Source organism: Branchiostoma belcheri, unplaced genomic scaffold (assembly GCF_001625305.1).
Source record: "Branchiostoma belcheri isolate BF01 breed outbred unplaced genomic scaffold, Haploidv18h27 scaffold167, whole genome shotgun sequence".
Classification (NCBI taxonomy): domain Eukaryota; kingdom Metazoa; phylum Chordata; class Leptocardii; order Amphioxiformes; family Branchiostomatidae; genus Branchiostoma; species Branchiostoma belcheri.
The window spans coordinates 30,644-54,489 of record NW_017803124.1 but is presented as its reverse complement, the minus strand read 5'-3'; the positions used below and the strand labels follow the sequence as shown (position 1 = coordinate 54,489).

General features: G+C 40.1%; 2 protein-coding genes across 2 annotated transcripts; both read left to right on the top strand.

The window, feature by feature from the left end:
- Positions 1-5,170: 5,170 nt before the first annotated feature.
- On the top strand, positions 5,171-7,689 carry LOC109466450. Its single transcript, XM_019764174.1, has 5 exons — positions 5,171-5,455; positions 5,686-6,005; positions 6,590-6,670; positions 6,975-7,117; positions 7,455-7,689. Coding segments are annotated over exons 1-5 (714 nt in total). The 5' UTR covers positions 5,171-5,454; the 3' UTR covers positions 7,624-7,689.
- On the top strand, positions 7,512-17,854 carry LOC109466449. Its single transcript, XM_019764173.1, has 21 exons — positions 7,512-7,603; positions 7,956-8,150; positions 8,585-8,743; positions 8,905-9,010; positions 9,286-9,494; positions 9,594-9,742; positions 10,258-10,469; positions 10,578-10,713; positions 10,869-11,033; positions 11,153-11,227; positions 11,427-11,647; positions 11,892-11,943; positions 12,120-12,373; positions 12,599-12,872; positions 13,025-13,191; positions 13,478-13,543; positions 13,727-13,759; positions 14,572-14,653; positions 15,052-15,115; positions 15,397-15,503; positions 15,981-17,854. Exons 2-18 carry the CDS (start codon positions 7,963-7,965, stop codon positions 14,584-14,586), a joined length of 2,481 nt encoding a protein of 826 aa, XP_019619732.1. The 5' UTR covers positions 7,512-7,603; positions 7,956-7,962; the 3' UTR covers positions 14,587-14,653; positions 15,052-15,115; positions 15,397-15,503; positions 15,981-17,854.
- Positions 17,855-23,846: the final 5,992 nt, after the last annotated feature.

Here is a 23,846-nt window from a genome sequence, read left to right as displayed (position 1 = left end):
ATTGGTCACAAGATTTCTTTGTTCTTCTGTAAGTGGCCCAGGCGTCCTCGGTGTTCAGCCGTTTTGCCCTGGAGTGCAGGCGGTGTTTTCGTACGGATAGCGGCTCGGATTTGTTTATTGGAGTATATCCACGGCTTAGCTGTCCGGGTAGTCGAGATAAGCTTGTGAGGAATGTGCCGTTCGCATATAGCAATAAACATGCTGTACCAAGAATCCCATACGTCATCCATAGAGTCGAAGATGAGATTTATATCCCAGGGGGCTGTTGCGATGTCTTGATGAAGGGCCTCGATGTCAGCTTTGTCGTATAACCAAACTAGACGTTTACCGCTGTGCTGGCTTGCCTGTATGGTAAGTGCTGTGGCCGTTATTAGATGGTCGGAGTCGCCAAGAGGCGCTAGTGTACCCGTCTGGTAACACTTTGCTGGATGAGAAGTCGCTATCAGATCCAGTAGGTTCCCTCCCCGAGTCGGTTCATGAAGTACCTGTTCCAGTCCATGATTCAAGAAGAGGTTTTCAAGTTGACGCCCCGGGTTGTCAGTCGTGTTGCTGGCTAACCAGTTGCTGTTCTTAGCGTTGAAGTCTCCGAGAATGACTTTAATAGACTGTGTTTGGTTCGTGGCTAGTCGCACTTGACCTTCAAAAGAGTCGAAGAAAGTATCATCCGCCGAAGGCGGTCGGTATGTACAGTTGATTAGAAGACTGGTGTTGGCCTTTGTAATTTCACACCATATAGATTCTAACTCATCAGTTTCCAGATCACAACGCCTTGTATTGTACAGGTAATCACTGACATAAATCATAACGCCACCTCCGCGTCTGTTTCGGTCTTTGCGGTGCGCCTGGTATCCTTCCAGTGCAATGTCGCTGTCAGCTATTTCATCGCTTAACCAAGTCTCTGTTATGCATAAAATGCCAAATTGCATGGTAGATGATAAGGATCTGAGTTCATCTATCTTAGGAAGTAAGCTCCGGGCGTTGAGGTGTGCTATTGTCAGTAGGTTTTTGGAGTTCGAATTCAGGAGAGTTTCGGACATGTCTGACGCAGGGTCACATGTTGTATTATGGCTCAGTGTGGGGTCCATTTGCATAGTCAGGTCGAGTTGAGTAGCTTGTGTTGGCACATTGTTAGTTGTATATAACGTTAATGACATATGACAACCCCTGCATGGCATACATAGGAAAAGATATTCAAGAACGATGTCTAGACGTTAGAAATTCCTCAAATTTTCATCAACCACTATGCTATAATAATTATGACATGATCATCAACCGCTATGCTATTATGACATTATCATCAATCACTATGCTATTATGACATTTTCATCAACCACTATGCTATTATGACATTAATTTTGCAAATTAGGTACAAAGTAATATTAATCTCTTTCTTAGGTACATATGTCATACGTTTAAGGTCCTATCATGGAGCTAATTACCCTCACTAATTATGCAAATTAATTCCTGATTTGCAAAAATATATTGTACTTGGGTAACGTAGAATTAAATTTTAGATGAATTAAATTTGATATTTGTATCTGCTATCTTTGTGCACACAGTTTATTATGTCAACATGGTTTAAATTTTTTTCCAATTCAGTGGCTGTTTTTTTAATATTTGAAACTATTTGAAACATGATTACTTACCACTGCTTGACCGAAACTCCATGGTTGTTGTTGGTAAGGTAGGTGAATGAGGTGAAGCTGAGTAGAACGTCGAGGGGGAATTGACAACGGTAGAGCCGCTTGTCTGGTCCGATGTCATCAACGAAGGAGTAGCTGACTTCTTCTGGTTACCTCCGATTACCATACCTTCTTCATTCTTTGAGTCAGGTGCCATCTAAAAATAGTGAATCTTTATTTGAATCTTTATTTATTGCATGTTCTTGCCAAGGTGGGCTAATTGCACAAATGTGACCAAATGTGGTCGAGAGGATAAGAAAATATGAGTATTGCATACTGGAACGCTATGTTCTAATGTTAAGTGCTAGGAGACTATATATTACAACAATACTATATGCTACCTATCACCTAATGTTAGTTGCCCTTTCTTCTCTCTTTTTGAAACATCTAGAAAAGTATTATTTATTATTTATTATTTATTATTTATTATTTATTATTTATTATTTATTATTTATTATTTATTATTTATTATTTATTATTTATTATTTATCATTTATCATTTATCATTTATCATTTATCATTTATCATTTATCATTTATTATTTATTATTTATTATTTAGAATGAAAATTGACATAAAATTGGATCAATAAAAGAATACTATTCAACAAGAGTTCCACAATCTCATACCTTTGCCAAATGAGGTTAACCCTTGCGGGTGACGAATTATACAATTTTAATCATTGATTTTGTAAATAAGAGCCTCATTTGCATGGACTATGTCAGTTGATCATATTCTTCATCCAATGACAGCCTTATCATAACAAAAAGGCTATTTTAGCACTTCCTCATAAATTATGCAAATGAGGTCATGATTTGAATAAATTATGTTTGTTGATGTTCACCTTCACTTAACTTCCAAATGTGGCAAGTATGAAATTCGGGGTGCAGCAGTTACAACTATGAAATTATAAGTATTAATTATGCAAATTAGGTCCTCATTTACATAATATATATCCTCAGATGTTTTTCTCGTTCTCCAGTAGATGTCACAAGTGTTTCATAGTTCTATTATCTAACAAAGCAGAGTTATAGAATTTCCTCATTAATTATGCAAATTAGCGCCTGATTTGCATAATTGCCATCTGATCATGTCAAGCATCACTTATACTACTTACATACCAAAAATCACGACAATACGTCAACCAGTTCTTGAGTTATCGTCCTTCAAATTTTTTTCAACAAATGCTCCTGCAGTTCCAGAACAAGGCGCTAGGGAACCCAAACTCACGTCACTTCTTTTCTACCACAAGAGCTATTTACCAACCAAAATTCGTGACCCTAGCATGTCCAGAACATGAGATATCAAAACCGGAAGTTCAGCTGCAGTACCTAGGAAAGCCACCAGGGGGCCCAAAATCTAATCATTTCTAGGTCTCATGAAGACGTACCCACCTACCAAGTTTCATTCCAATCCATTTACTGCTTCTCGAGTTATCTTGCTAAACTACACACACACAAACACACATACCCACACACAGACAAACGCTACTGAAAACATAACCTTCTTGGCGAAGGTAATAAAAATCAAAGACTAGTTGCCTTACCGTCTCGCCAGGTGCCAGGATTGCCAGCGCTACAGCTGAAGCAATTATCACCAGAAGGCCGCCGCACAGTGCAAGCCAAAACCTTGGACTGGACTTTCTCTTGTTCCACATTTCCCTTGCGCCATCTAGGATTTATTGAAATACAAACATCTTAGTCCTGCAAAGTTACACTCGTATATTAAAAGACTGGACCGTGTGTTTAAAACTGCTTCATGTGACATTAGGGCGATACAAGGTAAATTTCCTAGTCATTTCTATTTCTATACAAACTAAGTTAAATCAACCCTTGGCTACACCATTTCAAATAGGTGCCATTCCGAAGTGTAGGTGACAACATATGACGCCTTGCATGTTTATTTAAAAGCTGTCAGCCATGTTTGTTTCTGGTAATTTGTGGCCCCACAGACTGATTGTGCCTCGTGTGGGCTCTTTTTTTACACGAGGCACAATCAGTTTGTGGGGCCAACCAGAAATGTCAGAAATGTGAGATAATTGCTCAAATATGTTGAAAAGTGTTATATAAATAATAATCACAAGAATACTTTTTCAATATTTCAATTTTGGTGCAAAAATGTTATATAATGCCCCTTTAATTCATATTCAAGACCAAAAGAAATTTCAAGACTAGAAAGGCCGACATTTGCTTGAGAGCAAATGCAGCAGATGGCTTCACCCTATCCCCCATACCGAAAATGGATCTATCCTACGATGGCTGCCAATAGTCTACACCCCCATGCAGAAATGGAACATTCCAATGCCGGAAATAGCCAAAAAGCCCTATTTTACATAACTTTAAAGTGGTGTATGTCAAAATCGTGAATGTCATTCTTTGGACATGTGTCCAAGGTATTCCCATACCAAATTTCAGGTCATTCGGATTTAATATTAGGGCACAGGAGCCAAAAATGTACATTTTTGGTCCGAAAATAGCAAAAAGCCCTATTTACAAAAAATAAAAATTTTAAAGTGGTATATGTCAAAAGCGTGAATGGCATTCTTTGGACACGTGTCCAAGGCATCCCCATACCGAATTTCAGGTCATTCAGATTTAATATTAGGGCACAGGAGCCAAAAATGTACATTTTGGGTCCGAAAATAGCCAAAAAGCCTTATTTTCCCCAATTTTAAAGTGGTGTATGTCAAAAGCTTGAATGACTTTTTGTAGACATATGTCCAAGGTATCCCCATACCAAATTTCAGGTCATTTGGTTTTAGTACCTGGGAACCAGATCTCAAAATGTATATTTTTTGCCTGAAAATGGCCAAAAAACCAAATAAAACAATTTTTCAAAAAAATGAAAAAAACACGTCGGGGTATTTGCCCACTCTACCTTCATGCCAAATTTCGTGTTATTTGGCCGGAAAATGGCAGAGATGAATCCATTTAAAGAAATGGCAGGAGGAGAAGGAGAAGGAGAAGAAGAAACATGAGGGAACACAATATGTCTTCACCACTTTGTGGTGAAGCCATAAAAAACCCAAGTGCAATATTGTTTTTTCTCTGTATCTAAAAAAAATCAGTATTATATACAATGTTGGTATATATTTTGTTTGTTTGCATGGTGAAGCATCTAAAGTATGTTTAACTACTTGTTATTAAGGTAAATGTTCATTATGACGAGCAAATTTATTTGCACATACCTCTAAAATTGTGACGACAGCCACGTGCGTCTCTATCTTCCTGTCTGTTGTTATCATCTGCTGTGTAGGACGTGTCGGGGTTCGGTTCTTTATCGTGCTCTTCTCCGGGGTACACCACGTCGTCTGCCGTGTCAGGGTGACGAGGCGGGCGTTCATCGGGCACAGCTTCTAGCGGCCCCGGGCCAGGTATCACATTTACACCGCCATGCTCTAGATCCACGTCTTCGTACTCTCTTTCCGATTCGTCCTCAACTCCGTCAGCGGGTTTCTTCTGGTTATCAAAATGGTAAGGCTGTTGACGTATCCAGAACATGCTCTATCCAGCCTTGTCGCCAATCGGCGACACTTTGGGATATCCCAAATGTGCTTCTTCCGGTGCAGCCACGTGCGCTGATTGGTACCACGGTGCAGTCAATCAACATGATTGACAGGACCGCAAACAGTCATTTTCACGCCCAGTTTTCCATATTTGGTTCGAACACGCTAGACCTCGCGAGACTTCGAGTTACGAGAGTTTAAAAAGTTAGAAAGAACTTCTCGCGGGCTGGATGCATGCTGGCGTATCCAGAGGACACTTTCCACCGAAAGTAAGACAAAATTTTTGCTGTTGTAGTTTAAAATACAGTAGATTGCAGTTAGGACGTCTGATTGGGGCAGGGAGCTTCACATTTGCGTGTTTCTCACGTAGACACAGACCAAAAATAATGTGTTTTTATTGCATATAATTTTTGTGTGTGTGTGCGTGGTGGGGGGGAGGGGGTCAGGGATTCTGGATTCTCGCATCTATCCACAATTTACGTCCGTTGTTTTCTTCCAGTGCTGATCAGTAGAGCAGAGGCCGATGCCCTGCTCTACTACCTGGGCAGGGCCACACAAAAGTCGGTTGACTGGGGACATGAGGTGTTCCAGATTCTGTCCACCAAGGAACACAACGGCGCCCCCTTCGGCCTGAGGGGAAGTGAGGAGTCCAAACGACAGACTTTGAACTTTCAACGCAAGGCGAGGGCATATACATGTGTGGAGGGGCAGCTTCGGAAGAAAGACAAACTGGTGATGATCCAGGAAGACTTCAAGGAGGTCATGCGGCTTTACCATGATGGCGCCTCACATCCTGGTATCACTGCCATGAAACGGAAGGTAACACTTGAGTGCAGTGCTAATAGTAAATTATAGGGGAAAATCCGAGGGCTAGTTGCTAACAATATTTACCACATGGCACGAAATTACTCTCTGAAAGAGTCCTTGTTTTATTCAGGCACTTGTACTACATGTATTCTGAAATATTAATTGAATGTTAAATTGGCATGCTTGATGCAGCTGTACATACTCTGTTCATTTATGAACTTTGTCAACTTTGTTATTTGTGATTCAGGGGCCCGACTGGTAATGTAGACAGCTCACACCACTGAACTGGGCCATGTTAAAATTTAAAGTTAAATATGACAGAAATAGATAAATGGCTGCTCCCCTTCAGTCAGCCTGAGGAAAATTCATAGAAAGGTAACAAAACATAACATTGTAATATACAAAGAGACAGTGGGACAGATATAACTCATGTCAAGGACATTATACTACATTATACTGTATAATGTCCTTGCTCATGTATATAACAGACCATCTCCCGAGAAGAAAACTGCCCAAGATAGTAATAAGTGTCATAATGAGGAGCTTACACAATTTGCATTAATAGTCTTACCCTTCATTTTCTGTTTATTCTCCAGCTTTCAACAGTTTATGACCATTATGATGCGGCAAAGGTTGCAGAGTATGTGAACAACTGCACAGTTTGCCGCACATACAAGGTAGTTATGCTTCGCTTTCTTGTCTTCTATCATTGTAAAACTAAAAGACTTCAAGAATAATTATCTGTTTTCAACCTATGATGCTGTGTTAGCTAATAAGACTAATGTAATTCACAAAGACTGAAATTCTTATTATGCAATGTTTCTTTATGTACTAAAAGCTGTTATATGGAGGCATTACATGGAGGAATTACATGGCGTCACCTTAAATGAGGATAAACTGAACTGAACTGAAAAGCTGTTGCATATGAAGAATTGAAAGATGGAATTGCAACCACTGTCTTCAAATCATGTTTCCTTCCAGGCTTCTAACACGGATATCCAACACAATCAGCCAATCAGCATTAACAGGATGTTCCGAAGACTTGGAATTGACTTCACAACTATAGACTTCCACGATGGTACACCCAAAAAAAGGGTTCTGTATGCAATTGACTATTTCAGCAGGTACATACCAATATGTTAAACTACAGAACAATATCCTATAAGTTTTAATTGATGCCTACCAGGGCTCAAAATACTGGGTGCACCAGTGCACCTACAAAATGTATTCCCAAAAAATGAATTTCAAGCCCTGCCTATTCCATTGTATATCTAAACTTGTACAGCCTTATTACTTGTAGGACTTTCAACTTCACTATCTTACAGATATGACCTTGCACAAAGATTTTGCATTCTTTGTTCATGTGTTTTTATTTAGTCAGGTACATGTATAATGTGATATGAAGCAATGTCAGTAAATGACAATCCTCTTTGTTTGCCTACTCTACTGCTTTCTTTCCAGATTTGCCTGGGGCTGGGTGATGCCCAATACAGATACCAATGTGGATGGACAGTTGCTAAGGTTCTACTCAATCTCTGTCTCACTCTGGGGATTGTATGGGAGGAGTTACAGAGTGACAATGGCAGCGAGTTTGTGTCACATGTTGTCAGGTTGGTACAATCAACTTTAATATCTTTCAATGTCATGTCTTACCCTACACAGTATTGCACGCAGTGAAATTAAATTTTCATCTTTAATAATTATGGTTACAAACTTAATGTAATTATGAAGATTGAACCTTGTGACCTTGATGCTTTAACCATATCTTTATTAGTAGAATAAATAGAATAAAATTAATTTCCAACACTTAGATTTTTCTCTTCACTTATATTAGAGGGAAATCTGTCATGAAAAGCATTTGTATCTTGAAGTACATTTAACAACATCTTAACCCAAAGTATGTTATCATGTGAACATAATTGCATCATTAGGTTTCTTGTGTCCTCTTTCTTCCCATTACAGAGAACTGATGAAGGCCCTGGGGGTTGAGATTGTCCTCGCCAACCCCAGAAGCCCCACAACAGGTGGCAGGTTTGAGAGGGGAATCCAGACAATAAAGTCTAAGGTTGCAGCCTTCCTGGCTCAGAGCAGGATGGACAGCAGTGCAAACCTAACTCCCCAGGAGGTACTACAGAAGGCACTGTATGACTACAACAAGTGGGTGTTTTTCCATTGATACTGGTTTTACTGTGCAATATCATGTTAATTCATTTTTTTCTCTCCTGATATGTGAATTATACTGAATATACTTGTGAATTATACTTGTTTTATGTACTTATGACCTCAGGGTAAATTGAAAAGAAAATAGGTGGAAAATGCTCTCTTTTCTACTTGTATTTCAGTCCATACCATGTTATGGATGACATTTATTACCATTCTTCCTCCTATCATTTAGTCAAATTGATTCGACATTTTGTAGGCCAAATGTGAAATGGTGAAGGAGAGCACTGCATGGAAAAGAGTGCTTTGGAACAGTGCATTTTGGAATGAGGTGGAAGATGGATTGAAATGAGTTAGATGCTGTATTTGCTCCTGAGCAAATGTCTGACTTTCTAGTTTCCAATTTGTTTTCCTTTTCCTTTACTTACAAGCTCCTGTCATCAATCTCTACATTTCCGGGGAAGGAATCTATGTCCCGTGGATGTTTGGTATCCGCTGTACAAAACCAGGAGACACCAAATGGAGGCAGTCAACGTTGACAGTTCAGCTGACCTGCTAACGACATACACAGACCCACCTATCTTCAACAGGTAAAGTACATGTACACATCTTCTGAACATATCACTCACAGTGATTGAAATAAACAAAAGATTTTGCTCTCTTAAGCATTGTGAGGAAAAAAATTACAATCGTCACTCACGTGTATACTGCTCTTTGTACACATGTAGCATGAAATCAAGTGGACTTTCAGTGATGACATGGAGGAGGCACTGGCTGAGGTTTCTTCCGTAACAGAAGCTCCAACCGTGGCATCTCTGCTTGCAGAGGGGAGGATAGCGACCAGGAATGAGCAAGTGGTACGTAATAGTCAAAATAATTGTATATGACAGCTTTATATTCCAGTACAAATGTTCTAACATGTTGGCAATGTCTTCTTGTTGTACAGCTGGTGTTGCCAAAGCATGTGTGAAGCTCAAAATTCATGCTTGAACAATTATACTTTATTTCCATTGTACTGTAAAATGTATTAATGTACATTGTACAAAAGATGGTGTATTTCCAGTAGGATGTTTAAGAAGGCATTCTGAAACACTAAACCAGTAAGGTATTGATAATCTTTTCTTTTTATCAGACTCATTTTGTCAAGGCAGGTGATGATGGCTATCTCAAGTTAGACATCAAAGAACGTCGTGCAGCCCGTACTGACCGACGGCAGGTCGGGGTTCGAGTCCTAGATGTGAAGCGCAACATGTTAAGCTTGGAAGTCCTGGATGATACAGGGAAAACAACTGGCATGGTACTACAGAGAAAGTACCATGTGTCCCAGCTGATCGTCAAAAGGTATTTTGATACTTGACTGTGTGTTTGTCAAATGCCTAAATCATGTTGCCTTACATCAGACTAAAAACTTTTTGTTGTCACTTCCATCAACATAATCAGGCCAAGTCCGGAGCCCCAGGCTGCCTCAGAGTCTGGGATGGCTGCCTGGAGAAAGCTGTATGGAGCACAAAGGGAAATGACAGGACGGGTTCTGTCTGCCTGCCTGAACAACAAGGAGTTGTTGTTCTATGCGACCGAACTAGATGGAGGTAATGATGTACAGTGCTTGAGCAGGACTGGATAAATTTTAAGAACTACCGTAGACAAGTCAAACAAAGGATCAAGAAAGCACATAATGAGTACCTAAAAGAGATACTTGATGAAGCTCTGGCAAATCCTAAGAAATTCTGGTCTTACATTAAAAGCAAAAAAACAGTCCGCCTCAGGGGTTGCACCCCTTGTTCATAACAATAACCTTGTAGCTGACGGACAGGGGAAGGCAGAAGCCCTCAGTCAGCAATATGATTCTGTGTTCACAAATGAAAATGTAGGTGATATACCCAGCCTGGGAACTAGCCCGTATGAAGACGTGCCGCAAGTAGAAGTCACGCTGGAAGGTGTGCGCAAACTGCTGGAAGCCATTATCCAATCCCTATTGACACCCTATGCTGGTCGTGGCGGTTGTCATTCTGATGCAAAGGGTCCATTGACATGGATTAGATATGAATTTACATCCAGTGTCATAGGGAATAAAGCATGATGGTTTTCTTTTTTGTTGCTATAGGTGCTCCAACTACCTTTTCAAAGAAAGGTGATACCTTGCTCATTCAGTGGTATCAGGCCTTTCAAAGCTATATGTGGATGGATGTCCCACATCATCTGCAGACTGCCTTCGAGCTTGGCGTGGTTCTCATGCTTGTCAACGCACTACAAAGGGAGACGTTGACCCTTCAAGTTCCAGCAGACTGTCCAGAGGACATCCAGACGTATTTAAAGGTAAATTCTTGATGTCACTTAGCTTTTTTGAGTTTGTAGAAATTCTTAAATTCTGGCAGTGCTTGATCATGGAAAAATAGTTTCCAAAACTGTCATGTTTTGTTACAGGAAATCACAAAGTTTGACCTTCCCTGCCTGTCATCAGATGCAAGTGGCAAGCTGTCGGCTCGGATAGTGCCAGTTGCATTGACAGGTTTTATCTGGCCCCAGATCAAGGACAGCAGACTAAAAGAGTTGTCAGTCTGTAAGTTCATCTACTTGACAATGTCCTTCCTTACCTGTAGACTGCTTTGTTATGGCCCTTAGGATTTGATAGTAAAATGACTGGCATTTCCACTTTGCTATTCAAACCTTTAGCCTGACTTTTTGTTCTGTATGTAATTTTCTCTTTTACTGTAGACCTCCATGTGCCAGCCAGCCACAAGTGTAGCACCTGCGGACTTCAAAGGCCTATGTGGAAATACTGGAGATGCACAGTGTGCAATGCCTCATGTTGCATGGAGTGTGCACAGAAACTCCAGACAGGACACCTACAACATGACCACCCTCCAAACTTACTCGAAGGTATTCAGCTTTAATGGCCTTATTAGTTTATTGTTAAGGCATGTGAAACGCAATATACATGCTTCATAGGCCTTGTTACATGTGCATTGGAAAGTCTTAAAATGTGATACCTGTTGCAGATATTGCTGACACAAGAGGGCCCAACGTCCAGCTACAGACAGGGCCATTAGAAAGCACTCAGGAGCCAAGGACAGGTGAGACTTGTCTATTGTATTGCACATCTTGAAATGATTATTGCAGCAACCATGTATCAGTTATATATGGGGCTCTTAATCTCCCTGCTACAAAACATGAGGATACCTCTACAATACGGTTAAGGAATGTTTGTCATGGACTCATTATCTAATAGTATGTACATGTAAAACAAAGGACATATATTAATCAAAATCTCAGGTGCCACTGATGTACAAGAAGTGACCCTGGTTGCAGCAGTTTCAACCTTAGACGGGAAAGTTTCTGCAAAGACAGTGCCAGGGCAGAAGTGCTGTGGTTGCAGCAAAGAGCCAGTTTGCTCCAGCAGTAATTGCAACTGCAGGAAGGCAGGGAAACTGTGTGGGACGAAATGCAAATGCGCCAAGAAACACCTGGACTGCAAAAACAAGAATGGTGTAGAGGTGAGATCTTGGTTTAGTTGTTAGCCATGCAGGTCCTGTATTATATGGCAGCATTTATGTTTGACAGCATTACTGCCTCATATCCTGCTCCGGGTAAAGACCTCTTTGCATTATAGCAAAATGATTTTGTCTCATGTAAAGTGGCATGAATTTTCCCCTCTAGCTATAGTATTTCAGAGTGCAATATATTGCTTTTTTTTAAATTTCGTGTCCTCTTGTACACTTTTCCCTTTACCACTCACAGGCCACAAGCAGGAGTGATGCAGCAGTTTCCAGTGCCTTGACAGAATGTTCATGTGAGTTCACAGAGTATAATGAATATAATATCTAACTACAATTTTGATAAGCCATTACACAAAATGGTTAGAATAATATGTTATAACTTAACCATACCAGGCACTGTTTTATGTTTACAATTCAAGCTTAGACACTGGCTTAAAACTTATGTATTGTTTGAATGTATATCCTGTAGGGAGGAAGGTGGGTCTGCGTGAGCTGTCCCAGTCCATACAGCAGACAGGGAGCAGACCAGATGTTCTAGAGCAGAGAGCCCAAACTGCTGGAATGAAGCTTCGACCACCAACACCCAAGGATGGAAACTGTTTCTTTTGGGCTATTAGTGACCAGCTGAAGCGGGAGGCACTGAGACAGGAAGGTGCAGAAGAGATGGCCCAAGAAGACATCAGGGAGTTAGTGACTTCATATATCAGAGACAATCCCAACACGGTACTTGTACATTGTATTTCCTTGAATTCCATGTAGCTCATAAAATTTACTTAAACAGACCCAAGTTAGCAGTTCAAGTGAAACAATGTCATTCACTGCATCAGGTAATATTGTTTTTTTTTCATTGTTTTGTTTGGAGAAGACTTTGTTTAGAAAAGGATGTAATAAAAAAAATATGATGGTTTTTTACCATTTAGCTATAGCTATTATTATACATCCTCCCAGGCTGATGGCGAGCCCATAGCATCCTTCATCGACACACCAGGAGTCAGCCTAGAGGAGTACCTGATCAAGATGGCAGAGAATGGTGTTTGGGCAGACCATATCGTTGTGCAGGCCACAGCCGACTTGTTGCGACGCACAATCAACATTGTTTCCACGGCCGGAGATGAGGACACCTGCTTTATCATCGTTGAACCATTTGATGGAAACAGTAATGGCGCCCCATTGTTGTTGGGACATTACTGTGAAAATCACTATCAAAGCCTTGATGCTACAGGTATAGTATCATAAATGTACTTTTAAGCAAAACCTCCTTATTTGAGTAAGACTTGCTATGAAATTGTGACATTTCTGAAGGAATGTGCTCTCCAACATTTTATAGAAATGTCTGTGGCATAAACATGTAAATTTTGAATATACACTGCACAGCTGGGTGGTTGTCACGTGACTCCAGCTCGAGTGCAGCACCACCCCGTGACTCCAGCTTGAGTGCAACACCACCCCGTGACTCCAGCTCGAGTGCAGCACCACCCCGTGACTCCAGCTCGAGTGCAGCACCACCCCGTGACTCCAGCTCGAGTGATGATGATGATGAGGTGTGAATGCATTCAATAAGTTTTATTGAATCTGAAGGTACTATTCCCGTACAAATTGCCTTGTATGTCAAGTATCAAATTGTAAGTATAGCAATGCAGTCAAACTCCAACCCACCCCCCAACCCCTGACTAATGATATTTGGCTGATTTTCCAAAAATACAGAAACCCATCATTTTCACTTTGAGGAACAACACTTCTCACACATTGGTGAAAATATGGCCAGGTTTATTAAGCTTTGTGTTCTGCAATTACATGTAGTACTGAAGTCAAATTTCTGTTTTTCAGGTTTCTATTCGTATGAGCCTGCACAGATTGTTGGGACCTGAGTATGTAGGGGATACACCACCTGTGGTAAGTCGTTACTCTTCACTGATGTACAAACTGTTAGTGCCAGATGTAAAAAAATGCTCTCTAGGTGGTACATGTGCTAATGGCACTGCATGTAACTTTTGAGCAATTTGACTGCAGATGTTAAAAGAGAATCATTAATTTCTAATGATGCTTTTTTTTGTTTTTTGACACATGTTTTTGAAGCTGCGCAGACAATCAGAGAATGGTGCTATGGAGGTATTCTAGTTTTGTTTATTTATTTTGCACATAAAACAGAACACAAAAAAATAGATACATGATTGTATGAAACAGAATACAGAAAATAGGTAACATATACAGAAGAAATGTTCAGGGTTGGAAAAAGCCATCAGGCTTACATTTGTATTTGAACTGCCTCTCCCCCTTTTCATATCTGAAGTGCTCTAGCTATATAGATGCCAACCCTATCTATAATACCAAATTGTACTTGCTTTCTTTTCTTTGCTGTAGTTTTACCTCTCTCTTACCTGATGTCCTCTTCCCAGCTTGCAGATTCTCCCAGTGACCTTGTAGAGCTGCAGCGTAGAGTTCACGCTCTTGCAAATTATTCTCCTGATCTGTTGTAAGGAAACTAAGGCTCAGGTTTTTACATAATGGAAACTAACAATTTTTTGGTTCATGTTTGGTATTTATATTAACCCAAAGTGATCTGCAGCTTTCCTTACTTTTATTATTTTATTGTTTCCCCATTCTAACAGTAGGTACACAGCTAAAGTCCTATGAAAGAAAAAAATGTGGACTAAAACTTTACTTCCAATGCTGTTGTTTTTGTTGTGATACTTAATTATCTGGATGTACTATTCCTTAACATTTCTGCATTTGAAAGGAATGGAAGAAAGTCACTTTGACTACTTTGATTTGTAAATTCTGTCCAGAATGTGCTACATGTAAAAAGGCACATTTCTACATGATTTATATCATTTACGTTTGACATTGGCATTAAAACATTGGCTTTGATTTAGTAAAAAAATCTCCCTCAGAGTCTCACCTACATTCTATTTTGTGTTAAGGTTTGGGTCTTGTGAAGAGCGAGAGCTGAAGGCTTACTTTGACGAAGTCAAGCCATACCTGCAGAAACTCGCAAGAGGAGAGGTAAGTTTTAAAAGAAAATATTTCTCTGGTTCAAACTGTAAGGTATACAATTTCAATGACAATGACAATTTTGGTTAGTTTATTAATTTATTTATTTATTATGATTTACCACATGCATACATGTAAGCATGGTGGAACAGGTGGATACAAGGACACCTTTTTTTCAAAGCCACCATGTCAACAAATCATCCTAATACGAAAATCGAAATACATTGCAAAACATAACATTACAATTCAATCAAGTACAACGTTACATGTAAATACACAGTAGCACAGCAGGTGGCACAACCACATGACAATATCCATAGTGACATTGACAGCGCAGTGCAGTTTTTTTTTACAGTTTACTCTTTGTGTGGAAAAATAAGTAAAGCATTGTCTGTTTTATTCTGTTTTAGGTTCCTGACAATGAAAGACATTCCATGTTCTTTGGGCATAACGAGAAAGGCAAATCCACCAGAAGTAAGTCATTGTGTTCAATACTATTTCCAGTAATAACAGTGTATGCAAATTTACTTGTTGACTGCAACCCAAGTCTGCAATCCTTCCATTTTTTTTCATATAGACGCATATACACACTTCAATACACAGTGAATATACCACCAGCAATATGACTCATGCTTATTTTTTCCTGTTGCACAAAGGAACATAACTAAGGGCACTAAACTGGGCACTAAACTGGTCCATCTTTATAATTTGTATATACAATACAACCTAATTATCACCGATGTCCTTCACCATAGGGGACCTGTACAGGAAGCATTCATCCGGAGCGTTTACAGAGGACCAGGCAAACTTCATTGCCAATTGCATAATGAAAGAGGTGAAGATTCCTCTTGAGCTGCCAATGGTAGGTGGCCTCTTCTTATTTATTACCAATTATCATAACAATCTCTGCTATTTGATTTGATGTCTAAATAGACTGTATCCACTATATTATGTGTTTGGATATGCAGAAACCTTATCTTCTTTTGGAAAGCTGGGCAACAATGTACATGTATATGTTGTAATTGCACATCGATGCAGAAACTTTTGTGACCTCTACTTAGTAGTCTAAACCACTCATCACTTAGCCCTCCAATGTCTGTATTACATGTAAGGAAGAGTGGGTTTGAGCTTAGACTAAGCTTTATCCCATGTATTGTACCAAACTCATTTGGAGTAATACCCCAACATATAATAAGCCAACTAATTATGAAAATGTTTCATTTCAACACACGTATGCATGTTGCAATTTCTCTCTTCCAGGCAAGATTTTTTCTTGACGTGTAGCTGTGTAAAATCAGTGGATTTTTTAAAACTACTTACTTTCTTCTTTTGGCTACAGCGGATAGAGTATCAAGTTATGGTCCTACTTCCAGAAGCACTTGCAGCTATCTACCAGAAGAAGAAAGGCATCGACACACTGGAGGAGGCCAGGGACTATGTGTGGAGAGCTGGTTTTAGGGAAGACCTTTAATGTGTTTACACTGTTTACACTGGGCAGTTGCTTGTCCCTGGCTTTTATTTCTTTACGAAAAGATATACATGTACTAACTACTAATAACAAGCAACAATGTGGAATACAGTGCTGATGCTCAACCTGGTACTCACGGTGTTCGGTGTTAAAGAAGTCTACAACAGTAATGAAGGGTGTAATGCTACCCCACCCGCTTTTACACCCAGACATGTGACTGTCCAGTCTGCCTAAGTCATTATAGAACACATCAATTTTACATGGTTGCATTCAGGGCTTTTTTTGACATTTGTTTCTTAGAACTTCCTTGTCAGTTATCCAGAGTATATTTTGGCAGGTTCACACCGCGCCTTGAATATTGGATATTTTCTTCAATGTCATTCTCTAAACTGTCCTGTTAAAACATACATGTTCTGAGTATTACCACTACATGTCTTGTAAAACATGTAATGCTTTTGTTTCTGTATATCTAACAGATGTTTGACTTCAAGGGTCACATAAAAGTTTGTATAAGAGCTAGAGGGTGGAGTGTCTTTTTTTTTAAATAAGAAGCCTTGCTGCATTTAGTTTGCAGGATATATAGATATCTGCCATGTTGCATTTGAGTACAACATGTTCATGATGCAGTAATGAAAAGAATTTAGGGCACATCCTGGATATGCAGTCACTCTATCCAAAACATGGCGCCGACAAATTTATCCCCGTTCTTGGATATGTGCGTAGTTTTACTAAACAGATTTTATGAAAGATATAAGATCAATTAGCACCTCCCTTCTTTAGTCACAAACAAAATAACACGATAGTGACAGATGCGTGTCCCCCATTCTCTGATGGAAACGCAATTCAGACATAAAACAGTTGCACGAAGCTGTTGTCTCGTCTCGTTCACCAAAAGAATGGTTTTACCAAGGAGGTTAAAAATCAGAAATATTTAAAATATCCTCCTTAATTTTATACAATTGCCTAGCAAGTACAGGTGAGAAATACTTCCTTCAGTGCGAATGTTTCGCTCTGCATATAGCTTCAAGCAAAGAGGTTTTTTTAAACAAATTTGCTTCAAGGTATTAAAAACAAACAAAATACTGTTAACGAAATACAACGACAAAATGTGCTTACAATGACAGATGTTGTCTTTACTAACATTAAGTGTTCACACGTCACATCCGTGATGGAATTGAGATTAGTGAATCGGACGAAGGGCAAATAGTGCAAAAAGATGTACGTTATCCAGAATGTGCTCTTTCTTTGTGTGACGACTTCTGGATAGAGCAGTCACGTATCCAGGATGCGCTCTTTTGGCCTGTGACGACTTCTGAATAGAGCAAGTACGTATCCAGAATGTGCTCTTTCTTTGTGTGACGAGTTCTGAATAGAGCAAGTACGTATCCAGGATGCGCTCTTTTGGCCTGTGACGAGTTCTGGATAGAGCAGTCACGTATCCAGAATGTGCTCTTATTGTGACGACTTCTGGATAGAGCAGTCACGTATCCAGGATGCGCTCTTTCTTTGTGTGACGACTTCTGGATAGAGCAAGTACGTATCCAGAATGTGCTCTTTCTTTGTGTGACGACTTCTGGACCCATTGTGCCTTACATTTGTTGAATCATTACCCAATAAACATTCTAGGACAGTTACATATGTTAGCTGTGCACACACAAGTGTCTTTTTCTTTGGTTAGATTTGTAAGAAAGAATCAGCAGCTGAATTGTTTCTACACGAACCTCGCGCTGGAGAACAAAATGGCGGCCTTCTGACCACGAAAATCACATGCGACATTAGGCTCCGCCTCCTAAAACAGGAAGCCCCTCCCCCAAGTGCACGTCCTGGATAAACACCCCCGCTTATCCCAGATGTGCTCCAAATGAAGCACATCTGGGATATCCGGGACGTGCAGTCCTGCTCGCGACGTCTTTGGGATATCCAGGAAGTGCTTCAGAGCGTGTTTGGGATAAGAGCAACTTTTGGATGCAACAGCTGTCCTGGCGGCGGGGTAACGTTATTTCCACCGGCCACGTCTTCATCACACTGCTTTGCTGACAAAGAACTCATTGCAAAAATGCTTTCTCCGTGGGGATCCACGTCTTCATACATGTCTGATTCTTCGTCCCTTCCGTCCACTTGTTTCTTGTTTCCCATGAGAAGCAGGCGAGATGTGGAGACATCAGCTGCAGTGTGTTGCAGCCATGGGCCACAGACTAAACCCAAGTCTTCGTGCTGTGTTCCTGAAGGCTCCTCAGTGTAGCGGACTTCCATGTTTGCTAGGATAAGGCCACACCAGGTAAATTTTATGGATGACGTCCTTTGGAGACCCTAAATCTAATGCGAGAGGCCGAAAAAAACAAGGAGGGCCCTAAAAACAAGATGCCTATATTAGAAATATACTAAGAGACGACAAATGTTAGGACACAAATTGAATGAGGTGACACAGTGTAACAAGCAAGACGTCTTTTATTCATCATCAAAACAGCAATAAATCTGGTGGAACAGCAGTTGTCGTCCTGTCCTGTTTCTTTCGCGTTACGGGTTTCACGTCAATCTGACGATTTGCGGCAATGTGACTGTGAATTTCTTGTTTTTTTTCTAGGAACAGACCAAAATCAATGCGCGCGCGGACGTCATCCATAAAATTTCCTTTGTGTGGCCTAACAAAATAACAGAACAGCCACCCACCTGATCTGTCGCAACTGACGTGTGAAAAAGATCACAAGACTACTGTTAATCAAAGCACATCAGCATATGCATTGCTCGCAGTTGTTTTAAGTTGACATGATGAAAACATCGAGCAGACTAATCTTAACCCTATTCAGACCGGTGTTTTTAGTCATCCAAGGACGGGGGGGGGGTCAAATTATATATTGCTAAATCTTTTACCCCTTGTCCTGCGGAGGCCAACAATTGTTTTTTTTTATATACAGTACCATCTATATACTCTGGATAGGTACAATTTTAGGGTATTTCTCGTGCAACGCATCACACCGCAGCGAAACGCAACGAATATGGAAGTAACTATGCTACCGCAGGGCAAAAAAAAATCGGGGGTCTATGACCTGATTAAGACAAGAAATTATTGAAAAATATTGTGTAAACTGGAAAGGCCGACATGTGCTCAAGAGCAAATACAGCACATTTTACCCATTCTTCCTCCCCATTACAAATTTCCCCTAGAAAGGCCAACAGTCAGGAGTAAATGCAGCATGGCTTCACCACATCCCCCGTACCAAAAGCTGACCTATCCCCCTCCTACACAGATGGATTGTTCCTAAATCACCCCTGTTCAAAATATGAACAGTCTATACCCCCATGCAGCAATGGAATCTTCCAACCCCTTCTGCTTTTGGAACATGTAAAACCCTGGTAGAACCCTGAAGAGTTCTATTTGAACTGTCAGTTGGGGATTTGGGCTTTCAAGCTACAATCTCTGTTTTTACACAAAATAAGGTAAATAAAAGTATTTGAAAGGGTTGAATCTGCATAGTGAACACTATAGTCTAAGCATTTGGTGCCATGCTCACGGCGGTCAATTTTTAGGGTAAAGTTTCCAATTCTACGGAGGGGTATCAGGTTACCGGGGTTCCACGCGCGGCTTCCGTGGGGCCAGTCTCAACGGTAAACATTTTGTTAAGCAATAATTAACAGTTTCATGGGGACTCCCTTGTCCAAATGTGATAAAATCAGCACGGCATGTACCTCATATGATGTTGTTTTTATTACAAAGCTTAAATGTGTGTGAAATCACTCTCAACGCGTCAAATGCTTATTCTAGAACAATCGACGTCAATAACCAAACAACTGATTTAAACCGACCCCAAATCTTCCAGAAAATCCCACATTTTTGCATTTTAGAGAACAGTATAACAAAATTAAGATTTGAGTCGGACAGTTTTCTTTATTTCAAAGTTAAAGTGTTGCTAAGGCCTAAAAATTCGCCAAAAAAAGCAGTTTTTCAACTTCCAAGACCGATAATTCCAGAATGCCGCCATCTTTAAAAAATCCGTCCGACACAGATCGAGATTTGTGCCTTGCCTACAATTTAAAACGTTTCTGAGGTAAATTGAATGTGCTTTGTTGCGGTTTAAATACCATGTTTGCAAGCATGTCAGGGAGTGTGAGTAAGTACAGGGGGTAACTTATATCTCCGTAAACAACAATTGCGATCGTCAAGGTCACACACGATGACGGCAGTAGCTTCGTTACATGATACATAGCAACTATAAAACAGGGCATAGATGTTCTGTCCCGAAATTGGTTTATATTTGTAAAAAGGCTGATTTTTTACTGTTAGGTGGTACCCGTGTAAAAACGGGCTTGAAGCCGCGGGTTTACGGTATGCGACCGCAGGTGACCCCGGATCGAACGAACGTTCGGTTCGATTAACGTCATATCGAACACGATTCGATTCGAATGACGTCATATCGAACATGATTCGGTTCGATTAAAAGGTTGGAATATTTGGGCCCGAATTTGACCATCGTGGCTATACTTATGCTGAATTTCTGCTCATTTGGCTTTCGTATTAGCCCATAGGCGCCAAAAATGTACTTTTTTGGGTCAAAAATAGCGAAAAAGTCCCATTTTACATTTTTTGGTGACAGATAGATTTTCCTTTCAGGAATAAGTGGTGTGGTTTTGGTCCCCCTAGCAGCTTGTTCTGGAACTATGCAAATGAGGACTTTATTTGCATAATTAATGAGGAAATTCTATAATTACATTGTTTTTTACATTATAGTACTTTCATACATATAATGTATGAAACTCCATGCTCAAAACAGCTCATCTTTCCTGTGTCCCAACTGTGGTCGGGACTGCCATGCGAGGATAGGGCTGATTAGCCACACCAAACGCTGTCCTCGGCCACAACACCAGACCTAGAGTGCTACCATCATCTTTCGAGATGGAAGGATGCCTACTACATATAATGTATGTAACCTATGGCATATGGAACATCAACAGATACTAATTATGCAAATGATGACCGAATGTGCATAATTAATGCGAAGATTCTATGATTTCTTAATGGTGAAAGATGGGAATGCCATACTTGGGAAATCTGTAAGTTAATCAAAAGTTGACATCACGATGGATATATTATGTTAATGATGGGTGCCCTGGTGCTGGGCGCTTCTGATTTAACACAATAAAATAATGCTCTTTATGTGGTGTCTTATATGTTGTAGAATTTCAGTAACATACTCATACAACTGTCGTGCTGTAGTCATGGATTCCTTAGTATACAAGACTGTACAAGTATGTAGCCTCAGTCAATATGTAAACTATGTAATACTTCTGTAGAATTTATTAGTCGTTGATAATTATTGTTACCATAGTTACCCAGAAAAACAAGCTGCTTATGTTGTATTTCATACAATTGCTGAGTGATAAAATCATTTATTACCTTCTGAGCCGAATATTTTTCTTCCAGAAAGCAAATGTGTTTGAGAAAAGTTTAGGAATGAATACGTACTGAAAGGTGATTTTCTGTACGGCAATTTAACAACAGTAATATTGTAGTCAAGGGCAAATTGACAAGGAATAACATCTTGTTGGAAGAATAATTTTTTAATCATTATTTAAAAACTTGTCTCTTATCTTGGCCAATGTTTGGCAGTTTTGTGTCACATTGTAGTGCTGTTGTACACGCACGTGAACAACAGAGAATTTCCAACTAGAACTATAATCATTGAACACAATTAGGTACTGTATACAAAACATTAGTGATGAGGCCTAGGGGAAAATGCCATGTTTCCATTTCAAGTCCTAAAACACTTAGGGTCGGTTGGTAGGAATCCTCTTTTTATATTTCAGTCCATACCATGGTATGGATGAAATATATTGTGTTCTCTCATGTTTCTTCTCCTTCTTCTCCTCCTTCTCCTGCCACACAGTCAAAGGGATTCAACTGTCATTTTTTAGCCAAATGACCTGAAATTTGGCATAGAGGTAGAGTGGGCCAATACCCCCAGGCGTTTTTTTCATTTTTTTGATACATGCCTTAGAAAAATTTTTATAAAGGTTTTTTGGGGCATTTTTCGACAAAAAATGGATTTTTGGATCCTGAGCCCTGGTATTACAACCAAATGATCTGAAATTCGGTATAAGGGCGCCTTAAACGTGTGTCTACAGAATAGCAGTCACATATTTGGCATACACCACTTCCAAATGACTCATTTGGGGGACTTTAAGTAACCACCCGCGGTATAAGTGCCGAGGGGTCAAGGGTCAACATTACATTACGCAATATCCCTGTGACGTCATCCCATGAGCCTTTGCGCGCTAATGTATTCAAAAATGGCCGCGTCGTCTGCGTGCTTTCTTTGTTATGTTGTTTACAGTGTTTGAGGCGGTAAATTTGCCGTTTAAACGCCAAAATAGAACGGATAATGATTGAACAGGTTCGGGGAGAGTTATTTACGAACGATTCTGGCCACAAATACCCCACTTCGGACAAGGATTGTCTAGAAATTACCGACGAAGATAGAGAAGAGATCGGCACATGTTCCTGCTAGCAGACGCCAAGCTTCCGTGCGGGGATTAACCGCATCTTCAGCCTGAAGTAGACGACTGCACTGGTCGTGGAGGTGCCAATGGCCGTCGTCGTACCCCGGGAGAAGACACCGAGGAGATCGTGAGGAGGCCGCGGGCGGGGTAGAGGTGCGGGTTCAGCAGACGGGCGTGCGGCAGCGCCGGCCCCTCAAGCCGCCGACATGGCAACAACGTACCACCCCTGGTTGTGCTAGTAAACAGCTGCAGTAAAATCGTCTTACCTGGGTGACTTTTTTTCTCTTGCACATTATTCTGATGTTTTCATGATTCCTCAAGAGCTGTATGCTTCTGGTGCTAGATATTCAAAGCTCCCATAAAATGTATGGAAATGTTGCAAAATATGGGTTTTATTGCTATTTGATTGTTTTGTATTGATAATTTATTGATATAATCTAGTTGTCATTCATTTTTTGAACAAATAATATGTAAGCTTTCAGTTGATATGTACCAAATATATGTAGATTTTTTTTGTAAAGCTACAGGAAGGAGGGTACTATGTTGTAGTAGATCAGCTGGGTAGGCAGTTCAGCACCCAGGAGAGTCTGTAGTCATAAACTTACCTGTAGTTGTACCTGCGTTCATTTTTGTTTTGTCTGATATGTACTTCTGACCCAGGTGCAAGTAATTCTGTGGGTGCTGAGTGGATTATATTCCAACATTGTAGAAGAAATGCATTTTATTGCCCTTTATACATTTATTACCTTTGTAATGAACATTATGAAGATGCTAACAAGCCCCTGAGAAAGTACAAGTCGTAAGCTTTCAGTTCATGTATCACAAGCACCTGTAGAATATTTTGTGAAGCTACAAGAAGGAGAATACTATGTTGTAGTGGATCACCTTTTCAGCTGGGTAGGCAGCTCAGCACCAAGGAGAGTCTGTAGTCATAAACTTACCTGTAGTAGTACCTGTGTGCATTTTTTTGTCTGCTATGTACTTCTGATGTTGTCAGGACATCTCATGAATGTTGTAGTCTTGAATTGGCAGTTCTCATGTGGCTTTGGGTATCATAATACATGCATTTCATAAAAAAAACATTTTTATTGCATTATTACCTATATTTAGCCATTACTGCTTGCACTAGGTCACTTTTGGAAGGAATGTATAAAAAGTAGAGACTCTTAGCTTTCCATTGATATATAACATAATGGGGTTGTTTTAGATTAAAGTAACCTAAAATAAGTAAAACAAAAGTAG

Excerpts from the sequence above, each read along its gene's own strand:
- LOC109466450 (XM_019764174.1), top strand. Across the intron at positions 6,006-6,589 it reads TCACTGCCATGAAACGGAAG|CTTTCAACAGTTTATGACCA; the intron begins GTAACACTTGAG and ends TTTATTCTCCAG. Across the intron at positions 6,671-6,974 it reads CAGTTTGCCGCACATACAAG|GCTTCTAACACGGATATCCA; the intron begins GTAGTTATGCTT and ends GTTTCCTTCCAG.
- LOC109466449 (XM_019764173.1), top strand. The coding sequence starts at position 7,963 with ATGAAGGCCCTGGGGGTTGAGATTGTCCTCGCCAACCCCAGAAGCCCC. Across the intron at positions 8,151-8,584 it reads GCACTGTATGACTACAACAA|CTCCTGTCATCAATCTCTAC; the intron begins GTGGGTGTTTTT and ends TTTACTTACAAG. Across the intron at positions 9,743-10,257 it reads TGCGACCGAACTAGATGGAG|GTGCTCCAACTACCTTTTCA; the intron begins GTAATGATGTAC and ends TTGTTGCTATAG.